The sequence below is a fragment of the Diabrotica undecimpunctata genome, chromosome 4 (assembly GCF_040954645.1).
Source record: "Diabrotica undecimpunctata isolate CICGRU chromosome 4, icDiaUnde3, whole genome shotgun sequence".
In the NCBI taxonomy this organism is placed as follows: domain Eukaryota; kingdom Metazoa; phylum Arthropoda; class Insecta; order Coleoptera; family Chrysomelidae; genus Diabrotica; species Diabrotica undecimpunctata.
In genome coordinates, this window is record NC_092806.1 from 38,964,179 (window position 1) to 38,984,426 (window position 20,248).

A 20,248-nucleotide genomic window follows, 5' to 3' on the forward strand; every position below is an offset into this window, starting at 1 on the left:
GCATCAAGTGATCTATAAATGCAAATAATGTATAGATTAAGATTCTTGTTATAAATCAATGAAAACTCAAAAAAGGCTTCATTTAACAGAAAGTCATATTTTGTTACAGGAAAGAAATCATTGCTGAATTTAGGCGATCATACCTAGCAATTTTGGTATATTTTTCTACAAAAAAGGTTCGTTGACTTCAAGCCACTGCTCGGTAATTGCAACTATCGGGGAAAATCCTAATACCTCTAGAAACAAAAATAATTTATCTGTTTTATATCTTATAGAACGAATATTAATCAGAACCATGCTAAAGTTGTCATCACTAAAATAATTTGAGGTTTCTAGTACCACAGAACACGTCGTATTATTTAAAAATTTCGTTTTGGAGAGACAATACAGATCAAACCAAAAAGTATTTTTAAAAAGAAGAGGTATCACTTCCGTACAAAAGTCCTAATTGTTTATCACTTCCGTGAAAAATTGTCACAAAGTAATAAAAACACATGCATAAATGACAAAATAGCCTCGAAAGTTATTTTTTTAAATACTCTGTATCAAAATCAAACAAATAAGTAAATAAACAACGAGAGGAAAACGACGGACATCTAATTCACATGATCCGTACCAACCGGTTACGACTCGTTACGTAGCCGTCGGCATCAGTAAAATATTGTTTTCGAATAATATACTGAACGGAAACGTTAGGTGTCTGATACCATACGTTCCGGACAGTGTGAGTTGTTCATATTTAAAACCATTTAAATTATATTTTTCGGAAACTAAACGCTATGTGCTGGAAACGCAACGTGCATGATAATATGTCACGATCTTAAGGGTGAAGTAGATAACATGGTCATCAATTTCTGTTTGTCCTGTGCCGGGCCAACTTACTTCGCTCAATCCTAATATTTCAATAGTATTCCTACTCATTTCTGGAATTACATTATAGACCTTTCCTGCTTTTAGTAGGCTTCGAATATTTCATGTACCATTTTTTTCATTTATTGATTTTTCATCAAAGCAAGTCCCGAGATTCTTCGCACCTCTGCTCCGTTTAAAAAGCGCCGGTTCATTTCTTAAGGTATCCATAAAGGATCTTTAATGTTGTAGTTTCTTCTTGCTTCCTGCACCCTGATGCCGTTGATCTTATTGCCTTTCGCCTTTAGAACTGATGTCTCCACTCAAGGGCAACAGATTACCCCAATTTCAGACCACTCTTCCACCTTCTCAAGGAAGCTGTTGGTAGATTTAAAGGGAACTATTTATCCCGATGGTTGTTCGGTGATTTTACCAGATCTGGCTACCCTCACCTAGTTTAGCCTGCAGACCAATGCAGTTATCCCGGGTGTGGCACATGGAGCTACAGCTAGCTTAACTAGCGGTAAAGTTTATTTCTCTCCTGGCAACTCTGACTGCTTTGCGCAGTATATAACATTTAAAATAGCTGAAATGAGCTTTAGCTATTGTGCTGTTAATTTAAAGAAGTATTCTGCCGATTTGTTGCAAAGTTTTAATAAAAAAAAATAATAACCAACATAGAATAACTACCAACAAACTGAAATAGTCTTTTTTATTATTAAAAAAACTGAATTTTACCCACTTTGTTTTAACCCTTACTGGTGACTACATTCTTTAAAAATTAACTACAACGTCAAAACATAAAGTTAACAGTGTATCCCAAGGGCAAAAGTTTAATAAAAAGTTTTTGTTGAACGTAAAGTAGAAATTACCCCGGCATATTACTTTGGTCTACAAACAAAGACGTGATACGCAAAACATGAAACTTTTAATTAAAGTTAAACAGATTATCCATTTAAAAGCATTAACAAGTTTTGATGGTATAAACAAGAATAACGCAAATTGGGGACAGAGGCGTTTAGAAATTATGAGGATTTTAAATATTTGCGGTAAAACACAATAAAGTAATGGAAAATGTATGCACTGCTAAAATTTTGTGGCAAAGTTGAAAGCCTGGGTACAAAAAATACACCTAGCCTTTATGTAAATGAGAATTTATTATAATGTAACGCCGAAATGTTGAGTGTTGATTGTGTTACATCCAGCACACGGAAAACGTTGTCATCTAATGCCAGGTAAGACTAATAATTATTGTTTAATGCCTAATTAATATTGTACTTCACTTCTGAACATTACCTTCACAAGTTAGTTGTACAAATTTTAACGCAATTGTGCAGAGTTGTGCAAAGTTCAATCAACGTGTAAAATTATTATTTTAGAAAGGGCTTAACTCTAAATTACAAAAACCAAATTTAACTTTTTCTTTTGGGTTTGGATCGTCTCTTTTTTTTAACTGTACGTTAAATTTTGTATGCGCATCTCAACGATTCGCTACCTTTTTAGATAGCTTCTTTATTATCAGGGGGAGGATGTTTGTCACGGAACTCACTAAACAACGTCTCCATAGGCAAAACTCTATAGCTGGGGATTCACGAACAGTATCTCGAATACTCTGTCGAATCTGTTGAGAGGAATCTGGGCCCTCAACCCAACTATTTTCTGAATGAATCTTTACAAAATGAGATTAAACTTAAAGCTTAATAATGCATCGTAGTCGTATGCACTAAATACTTGTCGAAAAATAATAGAATGTATAAATAAAGCTGCTATAGAAGCCTTGAGAGAGCAAATACCAGGAAGCCATTGGGCAACCTTGTCTTTCCTTTAGTAATTGGAAATTCTTCAGAAAGCTTTTCGACCGTTTCACTACGTGTTATAATTGTTTGGCTATCAGAGTGGAGCCATAACCTCTTTTGGTATGCAGGACCCGGCCGATGCCGGCTGGGTGGCTACGATCATCATGCAACCAAACCCCCGTCATCCGAAAACCGGCCTAATCCTGCTGGTCTGTTTCTCCCCGTTCCGATCCGGAGAGCAACAGACCAGCAGCGTATGGCCCTTTATGGCCCGATGTTTGGCCAGTTATTTATCATACGAGAATCCGACCATACCCCCTGTAATGAAAGCTCTGCCAGAAAAATTAGCCTGATAACTAAAAGTGTTATCGTAAAAGTTTTAGAAATAAATATAAAATAGTAAAGTAGGACGTTCACATACATGAAAAAAACAACACAAACATCTACGTGGTAATAAAGATAAAATACCTAACTAGACGAACGTAGATCCCACGATAGGAAGAAGCCGATATGAAATACTCGAAAATAAAATTCTCATAAGTCATTTACGTTAGGACCTCATAAAATGACTATGAATATGGATACTACCTTGAATTGCCTTTGTGATAAAATTGCGGACGTCAAACCTTGAAAGGTTTAAAATTCTCATGATACGAGAATTCGACTGACACCATGTTCCGCGAGCTCCCACGATTAAAGGTGCCATGCAAATCTGTTTCCCTGGATATCGGGTCTACATGGTCTGAAGAAATCGAGGCTCAGTGTACAGCGCTGTTTTATTAGCAGCAGCTGTACTTAGGGGTTCAGGACCCTCCCAGCAGACGGCAACGTCCACGACAATTACCCGCTCACCCTGCTGTACGACAAAGTCAGGTATCTTCAGAGTCCCATCGGCGCATCTTATTCGCTGCTTTGCGTAGGTACGTAACGAGCTGGTCGTGTCTTTTTATTCGGTGCCAATGTGATGCGGGGCACTTTTGCAAAACGTGACTAAGGCTCTCGTTACGTTCGCATCCCTTTCGGCACCTCCGTTTATGTGGTGGATTTGAAGGGATGCCTCTAGTTGGCAGTAGATATTTTCGCAGCTGACTTGCCCTGACAAAATCTCTCCCCGACCAGTAAGGCGGTGGATTGCTTATTCAGGCTGAGCTTTCGGAATGTGAAGAACCTTGGCGAAGTCCGTTTCCACTATAGCCGTCCTCAAGTTTCTGGCTCAACTTACGTGCGATAGATGCTGAATTGCCAGACGATGTTCTTGTCCATTTAAGGATCTTCTCCCAGAGACGTGACACATATGGTAGATTGAGGGCTAAATACGTCGAATCAGTAGCTGAGCTGATTAATTTAGTCAGTCTCCTTCTCATGATCGCCGGGACGTGCATGGCCATGCACTTGTGGAAGCGTGGATGTAAGCATCTACGCAAGTACGATTGAGGGACAGAAACTTCCGAACGGCTATACGCACGGACCTGTCAAAGCCCTTCAAGGTCTTCATGGTGATGGTAGGACTCTGCAACTTGTCGATATACTTCGGAAGCAAGTATGTTTTTAAAACCAGCAGTTTTTGCGCTGGCTTTAGCCACGCTCGATGAATACGATCGAGCTGTGTCTGCAGCTTGTTGAAGGCCACCCTGGTCTGTCCTAAAGCAATATACCTTCGGCCTAGGTATCCAACCAGCTCACTTGGTTGCAGCTGCCGTATCCTGTCGTTACCGACAGAAAAGAGAGAGCGCGTTACGCAGTAAGAGTGCTTATTACCACGGTTAACGTTAACCGTGATAGCTGCACTCTTATCGGCGTTTATCGACATCCCTCTCTTCTCGAAGAATTCGACGGCTGTCCGGAGCTGTCTGGTACCATCTTTGGCCGATTCGGACAGCAGGATTAAATCATCGGCGTAGCCCAACACCGAGATCTTCCTGATATGCAATTGCAAGGTCAGGCCCGCCTGCCTCGAGCTTGCATATCAGCTCATCGACCACCATATTAAAGAGGTAGGGCGACAAGGGATCTCCCTGTTTGACGCCTCTACACATCTTGATGTATGACGTGGACTTGCTTCCGGCTGCGACCCTCGTACGACAATTCATGTAAGAGTCCACCAAGCGATTCATAGCCCGTTCTATGGATCGTTGCGACACCGTGTCGAAAGCTTTTCTTCTGATCGGAAATTGGTTCATCGTCTGTCGGCGATCTTGATGAAAAGATCGTTCGATATTCCCTTTCTACAGCTTTGATGTCAGGATATACATCGTTGCTAAAGAGAGGCTTGTCATCTATGATTGCCCGAGCCAGAGCGGATCTATCGGTATGGTATCGAGTTTGGGTCAAACGGTATCGTTGAGCCCTTTGATGACGTCTATTTTCAATAGCCGGGGCGTTAGAAGCTTTCGATTTCTGGTGTTGTTTTGGCTGTTGTTTTCGCTTCCCGGCTTTTAACTTATACATTTTTATGTACATTGTTTTTATGGTGTTTTAATTACGCAATCATTCAAAATGGCGGACTGGCACCATGTTGCAAAATTATTATTTAAGTAGACTTTTATGGGAAGAAATTTTATTTGCAAGCTCTTATGTCACTCAGAAAAATATAAATGAGATGGGGAACCTGGAATACTGGAATCGTGTACCGAGATGAAACGTTCGCAATTTTATTAGCTGTTCTTTACAAATATATGTCTTCGCACTGCAGAAAATGCCATGGAGGTCAACTGATACCCTTGAAAAAAAGAACCTGTACCATTAAGTACATAGATAGGGTGAGATTCATTACAAATCAGGGAGTACACATTGCCATTGATTTTAAGGTCTACATCCAAACCTGGTTAAAAGTAATGTGCAACTTCCAGTAAACATAACCCACCTACTGTCACTGAATTAGAAATCAATATAGGAACTCGTATGTAATCACTTATAGGTATCCGGATATATAATATAAAATTGTTACAATTAAGTTTCAATTCATAAACATACATAAATCATTTAAAAATCTATGGCAAATGGACTAGTTTCCACGCCAAAAACACTAGCATCATCATCATCATCAACAACAGCCAAATAATGTGCGTATACGCTTTAAAAAGGAAATAATTATAGTTTGATTAACGCGAATGTCTCAATGGAAAAGTACAGTTCTTCGAAGAGAGAAAATCTACAGAAGATTTTCTAGAGCTAACATTAAAATAGTGCCAGGTGACACATGCAGAAACCGAACAAGGATGGATTTTTGTTCTCAACACAGTTAGACACAGCTTACAAAATGACATTAGAGACAATGGAGTACGCCTGAAAACTGTGCAGCCACACTAAACATGACACTGACTAGAACACAAAATAATGCAAGGTAACACAGATCTCCCCTGACGGAAGAACAACGAGCTAGACTGATAACATCTTAATAGATCAAGCCACGGGATAGACGTAATTAACTGCAGAAGCTACAGAGTCGCCAACATAAGATTCAGATTTGCCACATATATGCCACAGCTAGAGAGGAGAGAAAGAAAATGGACCATGCTGCCATGATCTCCGAAATATGCTTTTATTCTTTAATTCAACTCTAAAGAAATATACTGTCCTAGTGATAAATTTATTTATAGATTTGCCTAGAGATAAATGTGGATTTCGGATGTACATGACAAAGAAACCAGCTAAACATGGCATAAATATTTAATGCTTGGCTGACTCATATCTCTATAATGCTTACATTTACACAGGAAAGGACAGTGACGGAACAGGACTTTCCGAAGAAGAACGTAGGCTTTTGAAACCCACTAAATCAGTTTTACGTATATGTAAAACGCATGGAGGATCGAACCGGAATATTACGTCCAGCAATTGGTTTACTTCATTGGAGCTGGTAGAAGAACTTACAAAAAGATCTATAACATATGTCGGCACTATGAAGATGAGTAAAACTATTATACCTACTAGTTCAAAGCAAATAAATCTAGACCGGTGGGATCAACACTTTATGGGTTTGCTACTAATATACCTATAACTTTCTTGTCAATTGTTCCGAAAATCAAAGAATCAGTTGTACTTATATCGCTCATGCATGATAGGATTAATATGGACCCTGATAAAAATAAACCGGAAATTGTCAGTTATTATAAAAAAACAAAAAGTGGTGTAGACATTCTGGATATGAAAACTGCTTTATATTCATCTAATAGAAGAACTCTAATAGAAGAACCAGGAGACGGTCGTTAGTAATATTTTACACTTTAATCAATATAAGTTGTGTCAATATTTTCATATTAACTATATATGTTTTACCGTTTTTGTGGTTAAAGGCTGGTTATGAACCTCGGATGTAATATGAGATGTCGACTCTTATATTGCAATAAAACTCTGAGAAATGTCCACCCGTTTCCCAACGAAAGGGTTGCGGGTTCTGGAAACAGAACTCGACTCTGCCAGTAAATCCTACTCGCACGTCCTCAAAGACATATATGTCGCATAACCACCGGGTATATGGCGTACAATGGATGTGCGATATATAGCAGCGGAGAAAGGGTGAAAGGCGAGTTTCTGGCGCCTTAAAACTGGAACATGTCGACTAAGGGAAGAAACCCCAACAGAAAATCCTGGTCCTCCAAGCTTGGGGGTTGGAGCGATGGGCCAGTCCCTCATAATCTGAAAAAACTCTTTTGACTAAAAATTCTAACGCCGCGCCTCGGAATATGGATGGAAACTTACGACGACGACACCTGGCAAAGAAAAGGACTTTGAAAATTGGTACTTGGAACACTCAAGGCATGACTCACAAGACAATGGAAATTTTAACTGAAATGACGAAGCAAAAAATGGACATCATAAAGCTCTCTGAAACCAAAAAGAAAGGCCAAGAAAATGAAAAGATTAAAGACTACATTCATATATGGTCAGGAGTAGAGAAACACGTACATGCTAAATCAGGGGTCTCAATTCTTATAAAAAAATCGTTAAAAAAATATATAAAAGACTATGCGTACATCTCTGAAAGAATTCTGACAATAACTGTCACATTGTACGGCATCGAAACAATAGTTGTTGGAGTATATGCGCCAACAGACGATTCAAATCGTCCACCATCGTAACCAAAGTTAAAGATTCCTTTTATGAAGAGTTATCAAACATTTGTGATAAAATAAAAAGTCATCAAGAAATAATACTGTTAGGAGACCTAAATGCCAGAGTAAGTTTTTAAATAGACGATGACGTGGTGGGACGGCACGGAGAAATAGTTAAAAATGGTTTAGGGGATAGCTTAATTGAGGTCTGTCAACTTTTTGGTTTAAAAATAATGAATACCCAATTCCGACATAAAGATATTCATAAATACACTTGGGAACGATCTTCACTCCAACAGTGAAGTCGATCATAGACTTAATAATAATGAGACAGAAATTGAAATTTAAGTACCAAGACTGCAGAGTAAAAAGAAGATCTAACTGTGGGACAGATCACTACTTTCTTTTAGCTAATCTTTTGTGCCCCTTTAAACAATACTACAAACATAACACCGAGAGTGAGAGAAACAATACTACATAGTACAAAACGGTATTAAACCCAGTATTAAACATCTTTTTCAATCTAGATTAGAAAAGGAACTAAATGAGATGGAAAGAAATATGGATGTAGAATAAGAATAGGTACAACAACCTCAAAACGATAATAAAAAAATTGCTTATGAAGTGTTAGGAACAGAGAACAACGACAAAAAACAGCACGAACCACCATGGATGACAGAAAACGTAAAAGAAATGATACAAGAAAAACACAAAATATATAAAAAATGGCTAAAAAACAAATAAAACATCTAGCAATAGAGTAACATATCAAAGGAAAACGGAGAAGTACGCAATCAAATAAACGAAGCAAAAAACAATTTCTGGGAACAAAAATGTGTCCAAGTTGAGAATTTAATTGGTGGTTCTCAGACTACGGAAACATGGAGAACCATCACTAATCTAAAGAAAAACACCCATAACTTCTTAAGTAACTTAATTCCTATAGGAAAGTTGGAAAATCACTATAAAAATTTACTCCAAAGAGTCCAGATTGGAATATATGGGAGAGGAATGCAGTATGGACAGACAAACAAATAGTAACAATAATACTACTAACAACGAGGTCCGTACTGCGTTAATTAAAATGAAAAACGGGCGATCTCCAGGACCTGGCAATAAAGCTGTAGAGTTACTTAAAGCACAAGGTCCACTCCTAATAAAACGAATAACTTTTCTAATTAATCAATGCTTCCAACAAATTAAATTACCATCTGAATGGAAAACCGCTCACCAAGTGTCCATCTTTAAAAAGGGTAATCGAAAAGATCCTAACTCCTACAGACGATTAAGTGTCCTACCTACTTTCTGAAGATTGTTTGGAAAGATAATAAATGAAAAAATACATGATGATGTAGGACATCTAATTAGCGAAGACCAAAGTGGATTTACGCCTGGTAGATCTTGCACTGATAACTTGTTTATACTCCAACAATTAATAGAAAAAAGAATAACGGTTGGTACCGAAGTACATCTAGCCTTCATCGACCTAGAAAAGGCGTATGATACAGTTTCAAGACTTAAATTGTGGCAAGCTTTACAACAACTCGGCATTAGTGCATACCTTTTAGGAATAATCACAGAAGTATACAGGGATAACACTACCTACCTAAAAATCGGAAATATACAATCAGAGGTAATAAAAATAACTAAAGGAGAAGACAAGGATGCAGTATGTCACCCTTACTGTTTAATTTATATATTGAGGCAGCTCTCCAAAATTGGAAAAACCACTGCCAAGGAATGTGAGTCCCTAAAGGAAATGACGTACTATTCTCCCTGAACTTTGAGGATGACCAAGTCGTCCTAGCTCAAGATTCTTATGATCTAGAATTTATGATAGAGCGCCTTTACAGAGAATATGTAAAATGGAGGTTACAAGTCAGCATGAAGAAAACAAATTATTTAGTTATCAATTCAGATGCAAGGTTTGAAGTGTTGATAGACGAGGACGTGGAAATCAAACAAGTGGAAAAATTTAAATATTTAGTTGTATTAATTGATAAGAACGGCTTGGAGGAAACTGAAATTAAACACCGAATTAATCAGGGACGTAAAATTGTAGGACGTCTGAACTCCTTGTGGTTAGATCGCAACATTTCCAAAGGGAATAGGGCAAACCATGGTTGAATCAGTTGTTTGTTTGGCTCTGAAGTATGGACAATTAATGCAGACCTGAAGAAAAGATTGTTGCCAGTTGAAATGGATTATTTGAGAAGAAGTGCTAGAATATCAAGGCTGGAAAGGAAGACCAACGAATCTGTAAGAAATAACATGAATGCTTCAGAAACGGTCATTGACAGAATAGAAAGAAGAGGTTTAAAATGGTTTGGACACCTATTGAGAATGCCTGACAAACGTTGGACCCAAAAACTTCACAGATGGAAGCCCCCTGGAAGAAGAAAAAGAGGTAGACCTCGACGCTCATGGAATAAAGGAATTAGAAGAGCGATGGAATCGAGAGATTTGGAGGAGAAGCATGCCTTGGACCGGGAGGATTTGCGAAGGAGAACGGGGAAAACGGCGATAGCCGCCTTTAAAATGTAGTGTATTTACAAGTTGGATCCTGTAATAAATATATATATATATATATATATATATATATATATATATATATATATATATATATATATATATACATATATAGATAGATATATAATAATTAAAAGAATCCACTTTATTCAAAGTTTGGCTATGGCCAAATCTTCCCACCTCAGAAAGAGAGAAAAACATCATACAAGTGCATAAAATGTGTCGATCCTATTTGCTTGCAGTGTAGCAAAAAAGTATGCAATAATTGGGCTGTAATGAGGGTCTAACTTTATAATGAATAGTATTTATTGAAAATCGGTGTGTTTACTTTAAATGTTTTTAATATTTTTAAAAGTACCTAGGTATCCCTGTGTTAAAAAATAAATTTTCAGAATAGTAGCAAAAATATAAAATTATGCATTTAAAGTCAAAATAAATGTTTCTATGTAGATATTTCTGCGCCGAAACCGGATGTTTTCCATTATGTACTATAGACACATGTTTCGGTTTAAGAGTTAATGACGCTTACTCTTAGGAAGCTATTTCCTAATAATACGAATTTGTATATATTTGTATAAGTTAAGTCAGTCTATATAAACAGGTCTGTTGTTCAAGCTAATATCTTAATCTTGTTTCTCTAACCTGATAGAAACATATTAAGTTAGGTAATTACGACAAGTCTAATGTGCCCTCAAAGTGAAAAAAAGATGGGCACATATGTAAAAAAAAACGTATCTCAGGCACTCTTACATTAGGTCCATAAAACAAAAACAAATAATTTCAAAGTACAAAGCGTAAAAAGAAAAAAGCAAAATCATTATAATAACTTGAAATATATATTGCCACCAAAAAAGTGCTTTCGGTTGCATATGATAAAGGAAAAAAAAATATGTTCAGCTTTCGTTTATTGGAGTAAACGAGTATAGCAGTAAAACATAATGACCTACAGTACGTACATTTAAAAATTTATTTATTTATTTTTTTATATTTGTAATGGAAGTATGTTAGAACGACTCCTAGCCATCTGTACGTGGTTGACGAAAGTAGCGAATAAAAATGTTCGTCCGCTAACTGTCGCCATCTACACATACTGACCTATACTAACCTGCAATATATTTCAGTTACCTCCTAAATAGGGTTCAATCGCGCTGTTTACATGTTTTTAAATTGTCTATAAAAATTAAGATATTGTGTAAATATTGCGCAAAAAGAAAGCAATAAAACAAAAAAATCATGTGTTTTCGGGATGTACATTCACTTAAAACATTAGGATACTAACAAATCTTAAAGATATATTCGTAGTTTACTTAATTACAGCGTTTTTCAAAAACAAAGTTAACTTTAGGATGTATTCTCAGGACTGATGGCAATATTATGTATCTTATTTTTGTGATTTCAGAAAATCAATTTTTTTTAAAGGTTATATCAAATATTACAACTGTAAATATTATATATACGTATAACGCCTTTCGTTGTTAATTTACAAAAAAAATAAGATTATACAATGCCACAATAAATAACTGCAATATTGAATTAGTTCAAAAATGTTACATACCTTGAACAATCGGGACGAACAAATCCAGTGACTTTTATTATTGTTCCAGGTTCCAGTGGGTCGGGAAGATCATCCACAAAGTGTGGAAAGGTGTCCTGTTCAACAATAAGAAAATCTAAAGCATCTACAGCGACTTCGTCCATCATTATTTAACAATAATTAAACCGCAGAATCCGACATATTAAAACATATGAATTTTGAATACCAAGTAGGATTATGACTCATGTTTTGTGTTGTGAATATTAGTTGGGCGCATTATTTTCGTTTGGATGACAACGACCACCATAAAACAAATCAACTGACTGGTATGTGTAACAGAAACTGTAATCTCTGATATGGATGGTTGGCTTAATTTATAATGTAGTTTGGCTGGTATAAAACACGCATTGCATTGAACTGGCTGCAGAGACGACTGACTTTTAACGTTGCGTTAAATTGATTATGAGATTACATTGCGGTAAAAATAAAGTTCTTTTTAAAATCGACTTATGAGGTATTTTATCTTTAAATAATAATCCTACATTTCTCATGTGTTGTCATTTGCTAAAGGTGTATGTACAGGGCGATTCGGTATTAATTGGGCATACGGCAACCAATATGTATTATACATCTAGAAATGACATTAAAAATTAAAATTTGACCTTTTTCCTTTACCCAGTTTTTTTAATGGCATAGACTATACTTCATTTCAGATGTCCGTGCAGTAAAGGAATGTGCAATTTCCGTTTGAAAACAAGTATTTAATAAGCTTTATAGTAATAAGGGTTTTAAAGATTCTGCTAGACAATAGTTAATGGGCTTATAATGGTTTTATTTACAAATGTAAAACGTACATGGGCGTGCAAATGGGTTTCACAGCATTTGTAAAAGTTACATAATATGAAGAAGTATCACTTTTTTTATTTTTAGCAAAGTTTATATATTGTGTATATAATTAATTGAAGAATGTAATTTGCTATTTGAGTAATACAAATGTCAGTTTTTAAGCAAAAAAAAATAATTATTTTATCGACAGTTTCACAACAATCAGTTTACTTTTTCAACATTAAAAACTTTGTCAATGTGTAATAATTTTATTTTGTACATAATTTTGAAAATTTTTATTAAAAGTAATGGAAATAATACATATTGCTATAATAAAAAGTTCAAATAATACTAAATCGCTAAAAGATTAGGTACTTAATTACATATAGCATTTTTCATATAAAAATGCTTGCACGTCATTCAAGATTTACGACGTCAGAACCCCACAGCGTTGCCAAAACATCAGAATAAGTAGTAAGTGAGGAATTTTTAAATGTCAACTATTTGTGAAACTATTATATTAACAGTAAATACACTTAGTTTTAAGATTACTGCAACACACTAAAATCCATTAGAAAACATTTTAATACAAAATTATATATTCTAAATTTTAAACTTACCTCTTTTAGGACTTTAATAGTAAAAACGTCTCGTCATTATTTCTTGGTCAAGATAATCCATCTTATATGAAAGCTTATCAGATTTGATTTCTACAGACTATTTATTTATTTTGGCATAGCACAATCACAATACACAACAATAATAACTTTTTAAAGCTATTAATCTAAATTTAATATGTATTTAATAATATATATTTTATTATGATCAAATTGTGCAAGAAATCAAAACATAAACAAAATTCTTACTCTAAAAAAGCGGCAACACTTTATACACTTTTGCCACACGCTAAACTGTCAATAAAATTTGAAGTATTCCTGTATCAGTTGCGTACAATTGTCTAATCCATTTAATTAAAATTATTATTTTGTGGAATATTAGACTTTAAGACTTATTTCATAAAATTTATATTATTAATAATAACACATATTTTTGGTTATTTAATCAATATAATTCTAAAATTTCCAATATAATGATGATTTTATTTTTCTGATTATTATACCATGTTGACGCCTATGAAGGATCGAGCAGTTCCGTATGGGTTTCGTATTATTAGCTGTGTTAGGAAAATTTGAACTCTAAGGTTGACGTTCTAGAAATTTTAAATATAAGTGACGTCACTTTATATAAATTGTGACGTGCAAGCATTTTTATATGAAAAATGCTATAAGAAGTATCACGTTATGCATAATCTGGGTTGACTTCTTCATGCGTAAAGGTGTCTTCAGCAGTCACGTTAATAATTAATGGCTCCACCAAGATGTCTAATGGGTTGTCCAAGTCCCACATTTTTTCTTCTTCTTTTATCACATGTTGAATGCATTTGTTCCAGTTTAAGGCAGCGACATTGTGTAAAGCGTGTTTAAAAAAATGCTCAACTTCTGTTGTAAGTGGTGTCATTTCTTGCCACGTCCCCTTTTACTTGGGCCCAAATCAACTCCATAGGATTTAATTCACAGTGATAAGGCGGCAGTCTAAGTACTGTAATGTTAAGTTTTTTAGCCATTTCCTCTACGACATGCATTCTTGATGCGTGTGAAAATATGTCTTGCCTAGCGATTTGCAAAAGCTTCAATTTTAGAAGGTCATCTCCAAAGGATATATGTTTATTAATTAACGATATTTTTATTTCTCCATATTGTTTCATTCAGGCAACCTGTGGCTCTGTTTGCACTATTTACTTCTGTTTCGAGCTTTCACTTCTCCATCACTTATTCTATTATCTTACCTTCCAGCTCCAATTTACATATTAATAAATTTGCTGTTATAACCATGCATTTTATCTTTTTTGAGGAAATTAACATGTTAAATTTTCTGGCAGTTATATTAAATTGGTGCAGCATACGTTATTAATAATCATCACTATGAGAGAGTAGTGTTGCGTCGTCTGCATAACAGATTATTTAAGCTGTTTTTCTCCCATTTGGTATTCTTTTTGAGTTCTTACTTTTTTTACTAATTCGTCCATAATTAGGTTGAACAATAGAGGACTCAGATAATCTCCCCGTCTTATCCCATTGCCAGGGTCAATAGGGTCAGTTAGTTCTTCTTCTACTTTTATTTTTATTGGATGAATATTTTTAAAATTGGATGACTTATTTTTAATTTTTATATTTGCATAGTTAGTTATAGCCGACAGCATTTGATCAAATAAACATTCCCAGATGTCGTGCAGAGTTTTTTTTAGATTTCACATATTTTTTTACTCTCGGTAATTGTAGAATAATATTAGCACTACGAGTTCTGACGTTTTTCGGTGGACAATGTTTTTTCCATTTTGTTATATTGTCTTTCCCTACGAAATGTGGATCACTCTGGTATGTGTTACGGTAATAATTCTCGAGGTTTTTATCAAAAGTCTGGTCGCTGTCACTATCCTGTGATCATTCCTCAATGTTGTCAACTTCACCTTGTTCGTTCGACCTTGTCGTTATGATTACCGTAATTTTCGTCGTCACTTAGACTTCCCCAATCGATTTTAAAAATGTAGCCTGCTCTTTTTCGTAATCCATATCTACAAGTTTACGACATAAATATTAAAGAAAACTAGCAAGAGCTAAAAGAAACTTACGCAATATAACACGAGTACTCGCACCCGATCTACCTAACAATTTTCTGCAGACACCACATATACGCCACCTACTGTTTCAGGTACTAATTGCCCACTAATCACTAAATAGAAAGGTATACACGGACGAATAGACTCGTAGCCCCCTTCCACTAAAGAAATGCGCTAATCCGTTTCCAGCCAGTCTCCTGTACCGTGCGCGAGTACTGGAAGGTTAAGAAATTATAGTAATATTAATATAATAATAATCCTGTGGGAGTTTTTATCAGTTCTTCTATCAGTAGCAGGGTTACCTGCCGTGGAACAAAAACTGACACCAACCTGGCAGTAGGTATAAAATGCACACCCATAAAAATGGAGATTAATAATTTCCACGGCACTTCTGGAGCCGGCGCTGGACGTGACAGCATGCGGGACGTCGGTGGCAGGGTGCTGAGAAGGCGGGCCCCTGTCATACAATCAGCTACAGCCCAACAACAACAACAACAACCACAAGTTCAAACCACAACAAGAGCTCCACTCGCTGAAGGTGCTGCGCTGGAACATCAGCCTGCGCTCACTCAAGCGGGACGGCCGACGCAGCGCATGAAATGGACTGTGTCTATAAATGAAAACATTTAGCGTTTCTATTACAAGGTGACGAACCTCGGCCGAGAAACGATCGGCTATCGACAACAATTGTATGCCGAATTTTGCAGGAAGTACCCAGAGATTCAAGTATCTAAACAGCGAATAGCAGATCAATACCGGGTAATTATAAGAAATAATCTTATCCCAGAGGCTAGAGGCGATACCATTAGAAGCGAAGTCGTACGGGAGATTCATAACCAAGAGCTAGTTGTGAAGCTAGTTACAATATCTAGGACACGTAATGAGGGGACAGCAATATGAACTACTAAGGCTGATAATACAGGGAAAGATAAGAGGAGGAAGGAGTATAGGAAGAAGGAGAATGGTTGAAGAATTTAAGAGACTAGTTTAAATGCAGTTCTATGGAACTTTTCAGAGCAGCAGTAGATAGAGTAAAGATAGTGATGATGATATCCAATCTCCGATCGGGAGACGGCACTTAAAGAAGAAGGAGTTGTGGATCAAGTCCATAATGAAATCCCTAATGAGCAGATTCCTGAGCCCCTCATTCAAGAAACTCAACCTGTTAATACGCAGCAAGACAACAACGAGTTGCATGATAGCCTGGTAAGAGAAATGGCACGTGCCGTACAAGAGTTTAATGGTACAAACCCACTTAGCAGACCACCGCTACCAAAAATAAAATCTTGTAAGAAACTAGGTGCGCTGTTACAAATTATGAACACTGAAATCCTACCCAATTTTATCGTGGAAGCACATGTGCAGCAACAGCAACTCTCAGTTGCTTTAATAAAGTCCTCGTAGACATACCATCTCAGGACTTGCAACTTAATGTAGAGTCATATGTCGCCATGTTACCAATCTAACGGTAACTTTACTATCTTAATTGTAAATTAGACATAATGTAAACTAAATTTCATTTAGTAATTTTTAAAGGGTTTTTACCCCCATATTTAGTGGCTACATTCATGTATTAACTTGACACTGATGATGGAATACTTATTCCGAAAACGTTTTGTCAATTTAACATAGCTTAACTGGGTTTTTTATATACCTTTTTATAAAGAAAATCCACAAGGAAAATAATTCCTGCAGCTGGCTGTATACCACGTATCACAAAAAGAGGTTAATCTTTGTATGTGGGTATATTTTATAAAAACTCTTAAAAGGGCAACATTAAAACACGAACGTTTTCGGAACAACTGTTCCATCATCAGGTTAAAATACAGGTTACCATGCCTGAGCCACCAAAATATTTGGGTAAAAACCCTTTAAAATGTATTGTGTTACCAAAGATTGTACATGATGTTGATAATATTATATGATGTTTAATATTTTAATTAAATTTTACTTCAGGTAACATACACCCATGCTTAAGTGAGTTCCCAGTGTCCGGAGAGTAAACCTCTTCAAACGGAATTCAGCTGGTAACTACCAGCTTATTTTTGTTAATGTAATACATTTCAAGAAAACACTTTAAATTATAAAACGGACATTGGACAGTTAAGTAACATATATTGTAACATATTGAACAAAATTTATAAATATTAAAAATAGCCAACATTCATCTTAATAACAACTAACCTTAATAATTCATCAAATAAATATTATTCTTCTAACTTTTCTTTTATTGTTATTTTTATTTTTACATTTGAAATAATTTTAATTTTTTATCGTATAGCTGTAACGAACGTGCTTAAGACAATTTAATCTTGACATTCAATATTTCAAATACTTCAATGTCAGTTTTTATTATTTTTAAGCCATTTTTTGTAATGTTCAAATTGTTTTTAGTTTACTCCTGAGGAAGCTTTTAAATAAATGGCGAAATATTGAGTAATTTAGAAAAAAGAAAGATTTTTATTACAGACCACTTTACCCGATAATTTGAACGTATTTATAAATTATTATATATATATATATATATATATATATATATATATATATATATATATATATATATATATATATATATATATATATATATATATATATATGAAATCCATCCATTTCTTATACATTGCATGGTTTTAACCTTACAACTTCATTTTAAAGTGAATGTAGAATTTTTTATTTAAAAATGTTATTTTATATATGCTATTATTGGAAATCCTGTATAATGTATAATAGAAATAAAATGTATAATGGAAAATAGTTTCAAATAGATGGTGTCAAATTTAAAAAACTCCAACTTTTATCGTATTCGCACATGTGATAGAACTTCTATACTAACTTGCAACCTGTATAATTATATCGTCTTTTTAAATACAATTTATTTTAACGCAACCAAAACGAATATATCAGTTTATAAACATGGTTAATTACTTGTTATAATTAACAATGAAATTACATAAACAAGTCACAGTTAAAACTGCACAATCAAATTTGAAAGTTAAATCGAGTTTTCCGGAAGAATTAATTTGTTTTCGTATCGTACCGGTTCGCAATAAATTGCATCATTTCCAAGCAGCTTTTGTGCTGAATTATATTCTTTTATCGTGTTTGTGTTTGCTTATGAATGAAGAATAATTTGCACTTGTTTCCTAAACTAACGACCGTTGTCTCTATGCATTCCCGTTTTATTGGAAATTGTATTATTATAATTGTAATTGTATTATAGTAATTGTATTTTATTATTCAGTATAACTATTTAAAGGCAAATACTTGACAATAACAATAGAATAAAGAACAACATATATTCGAAGAAGTATTAAAAAATCATAAATACGTAAGGAAGCTCCGTAGGCGTGGCAATAGCGGGTGCCGTGAAACCAACACTAGCTTTTGAGGGGCGCAAAAATTTTGATCGAAAATATAGAATAAAAACAATTAAACAATTTTATATCTAACGACGTATATTAATTAGTTCAGGAAAGTAGGATTCAAATATAAGTTCCAACATATGGTTCAGAGACCTGGACTCTAACAAAAAATAATGAAAATATGTTAGGATGTTTCGAAAGAACAGTACTAAGGTGAATCGATGAAGCAGTGAATGACAATGGAGTGTGGAGAAGAGTGAGAAGACGATACAACTTATATTATATTACAGATATATACTATTACAGATATCGTAAAACATATTAAGATAGGACGTCTGAGGTGGATAAGGCATGTAATGCGGATGGAACAAAATGAACCAGCTAGAAAAATGCTCCTTGATGGACCCATTGGAAAGAAAAGCATTCAAACCAAGAAATCCAATTAAAGATAAAATTCGTTAGAGAAGAAGAGGAAGACCCAGAACAAGGTTCCTTGATAACATCGATAAAGACATGAGAAATATGGGAATACGTGCTTGGCGGAGGAAGGCCATGGATAGCGATGACTGGAGAGAAATTCTTGAGGAGGCTAGGACTCACATAGGGTTGTAAAGCCAGAATGATGGTAAGAAGACTTTGTAATTCCATAGTTTCTGCTAAAACTTACCCTGAAGCAAACATGCATTCAGACCATAACTCCACAATCGTCACGTTAAAAACGAAATCGTTGAAAAAATTAATAAAAAATCCCACACAAAATCGAATTGATATTAAGAGGTTAAGGGAACCACAAGAACCTTACTGAAAATCTACATAATTCCAAGAATTCACTAAAAGTAGCTGCAATTTAATCAGGAATAAGAGAAAATAAAACAAGCATTAATTAAAGCAGCGAGTGGACAAAATCAAAGGAAAGAAATCGTAAAGATTGGATGACTGATCTGATAAATATTACTTTTAACGAGTGAAAGAAAAGCATTCAAACCAAAAAATCCAATTAAATATAAAAGAAGCTAAAGAGAGATTGTTATGTGAGCAGTACCAAGAACTGAAAGAATTGGAGGAAAAATGTTACCTTTTTGTCATGCGTAAAAAGATTAAGGATTTAACAGGAATGAGGAAAACAGTGCAAACTAAGCAACTAAAAAATGAATGTCTTAGCTGCGATAGAAGATATAATATATGTATATGAGTAGCACAGCATTTTGAAGACAAAGATAGAACTGAATAAGAATAAGTTGGGTGGATAGAGTCACGAATGTCGAGGTGTTGAGAAGAATGGGAAAAGATAAAGAGGTTTTAAATACAATTAAAGTCAGAAAACCGCAATATCTGGGACATGTCATGAAGAGTGATCGTTATAACTTGCTGCAATTAATAATACAAGGAAGAATACAGGGTAGAAGGAGTCGCGGAAGAAGACGCATCTCCTGGTTAAACAATTTGAGAGCTTGGTTTAACTGCACTTCTGCTGACCTCTTTAGAGCAGCGGTATCGAAAGTGCGAATTGTCATGATGGTTGCCAACCTTCTTAGAGGAGATGCCACATGAAGAAGTAGAAGAGAACTGAAGCACCAAAAGAATTTAAAGATGATACTGGGTCTGCCATTACAATAGAAGAA

The 20,248-nt window shown here is 35.1% G+C and overlaps 1 protein-coding gene across 2 annotated transcripts in view; it reads right to left on the reverse strand.

Annotated features, from left to right (window-relative positions):
- LOC140439452 (galectin-8-like) overlaps positions 1 to 20,248 on the reverse strand; it is a 138,160-nt gene that overhangs the window by 110,971 nt on the left and 6,941 nt on the right. For both annotated transcript variants that reach the window (XM_072529366.1, XM_072529367.1), the window contains exon 2: positions 11,784 to 11,878. In XM_072529366.1, the coding sequence (XP_072385467.1) occupies positions 11,784 to 11,878 (95 nt within the window). The remainder of the gene's footprint in view (positions 1 to 11,783; positions 11,879 to 20,248) is intronic.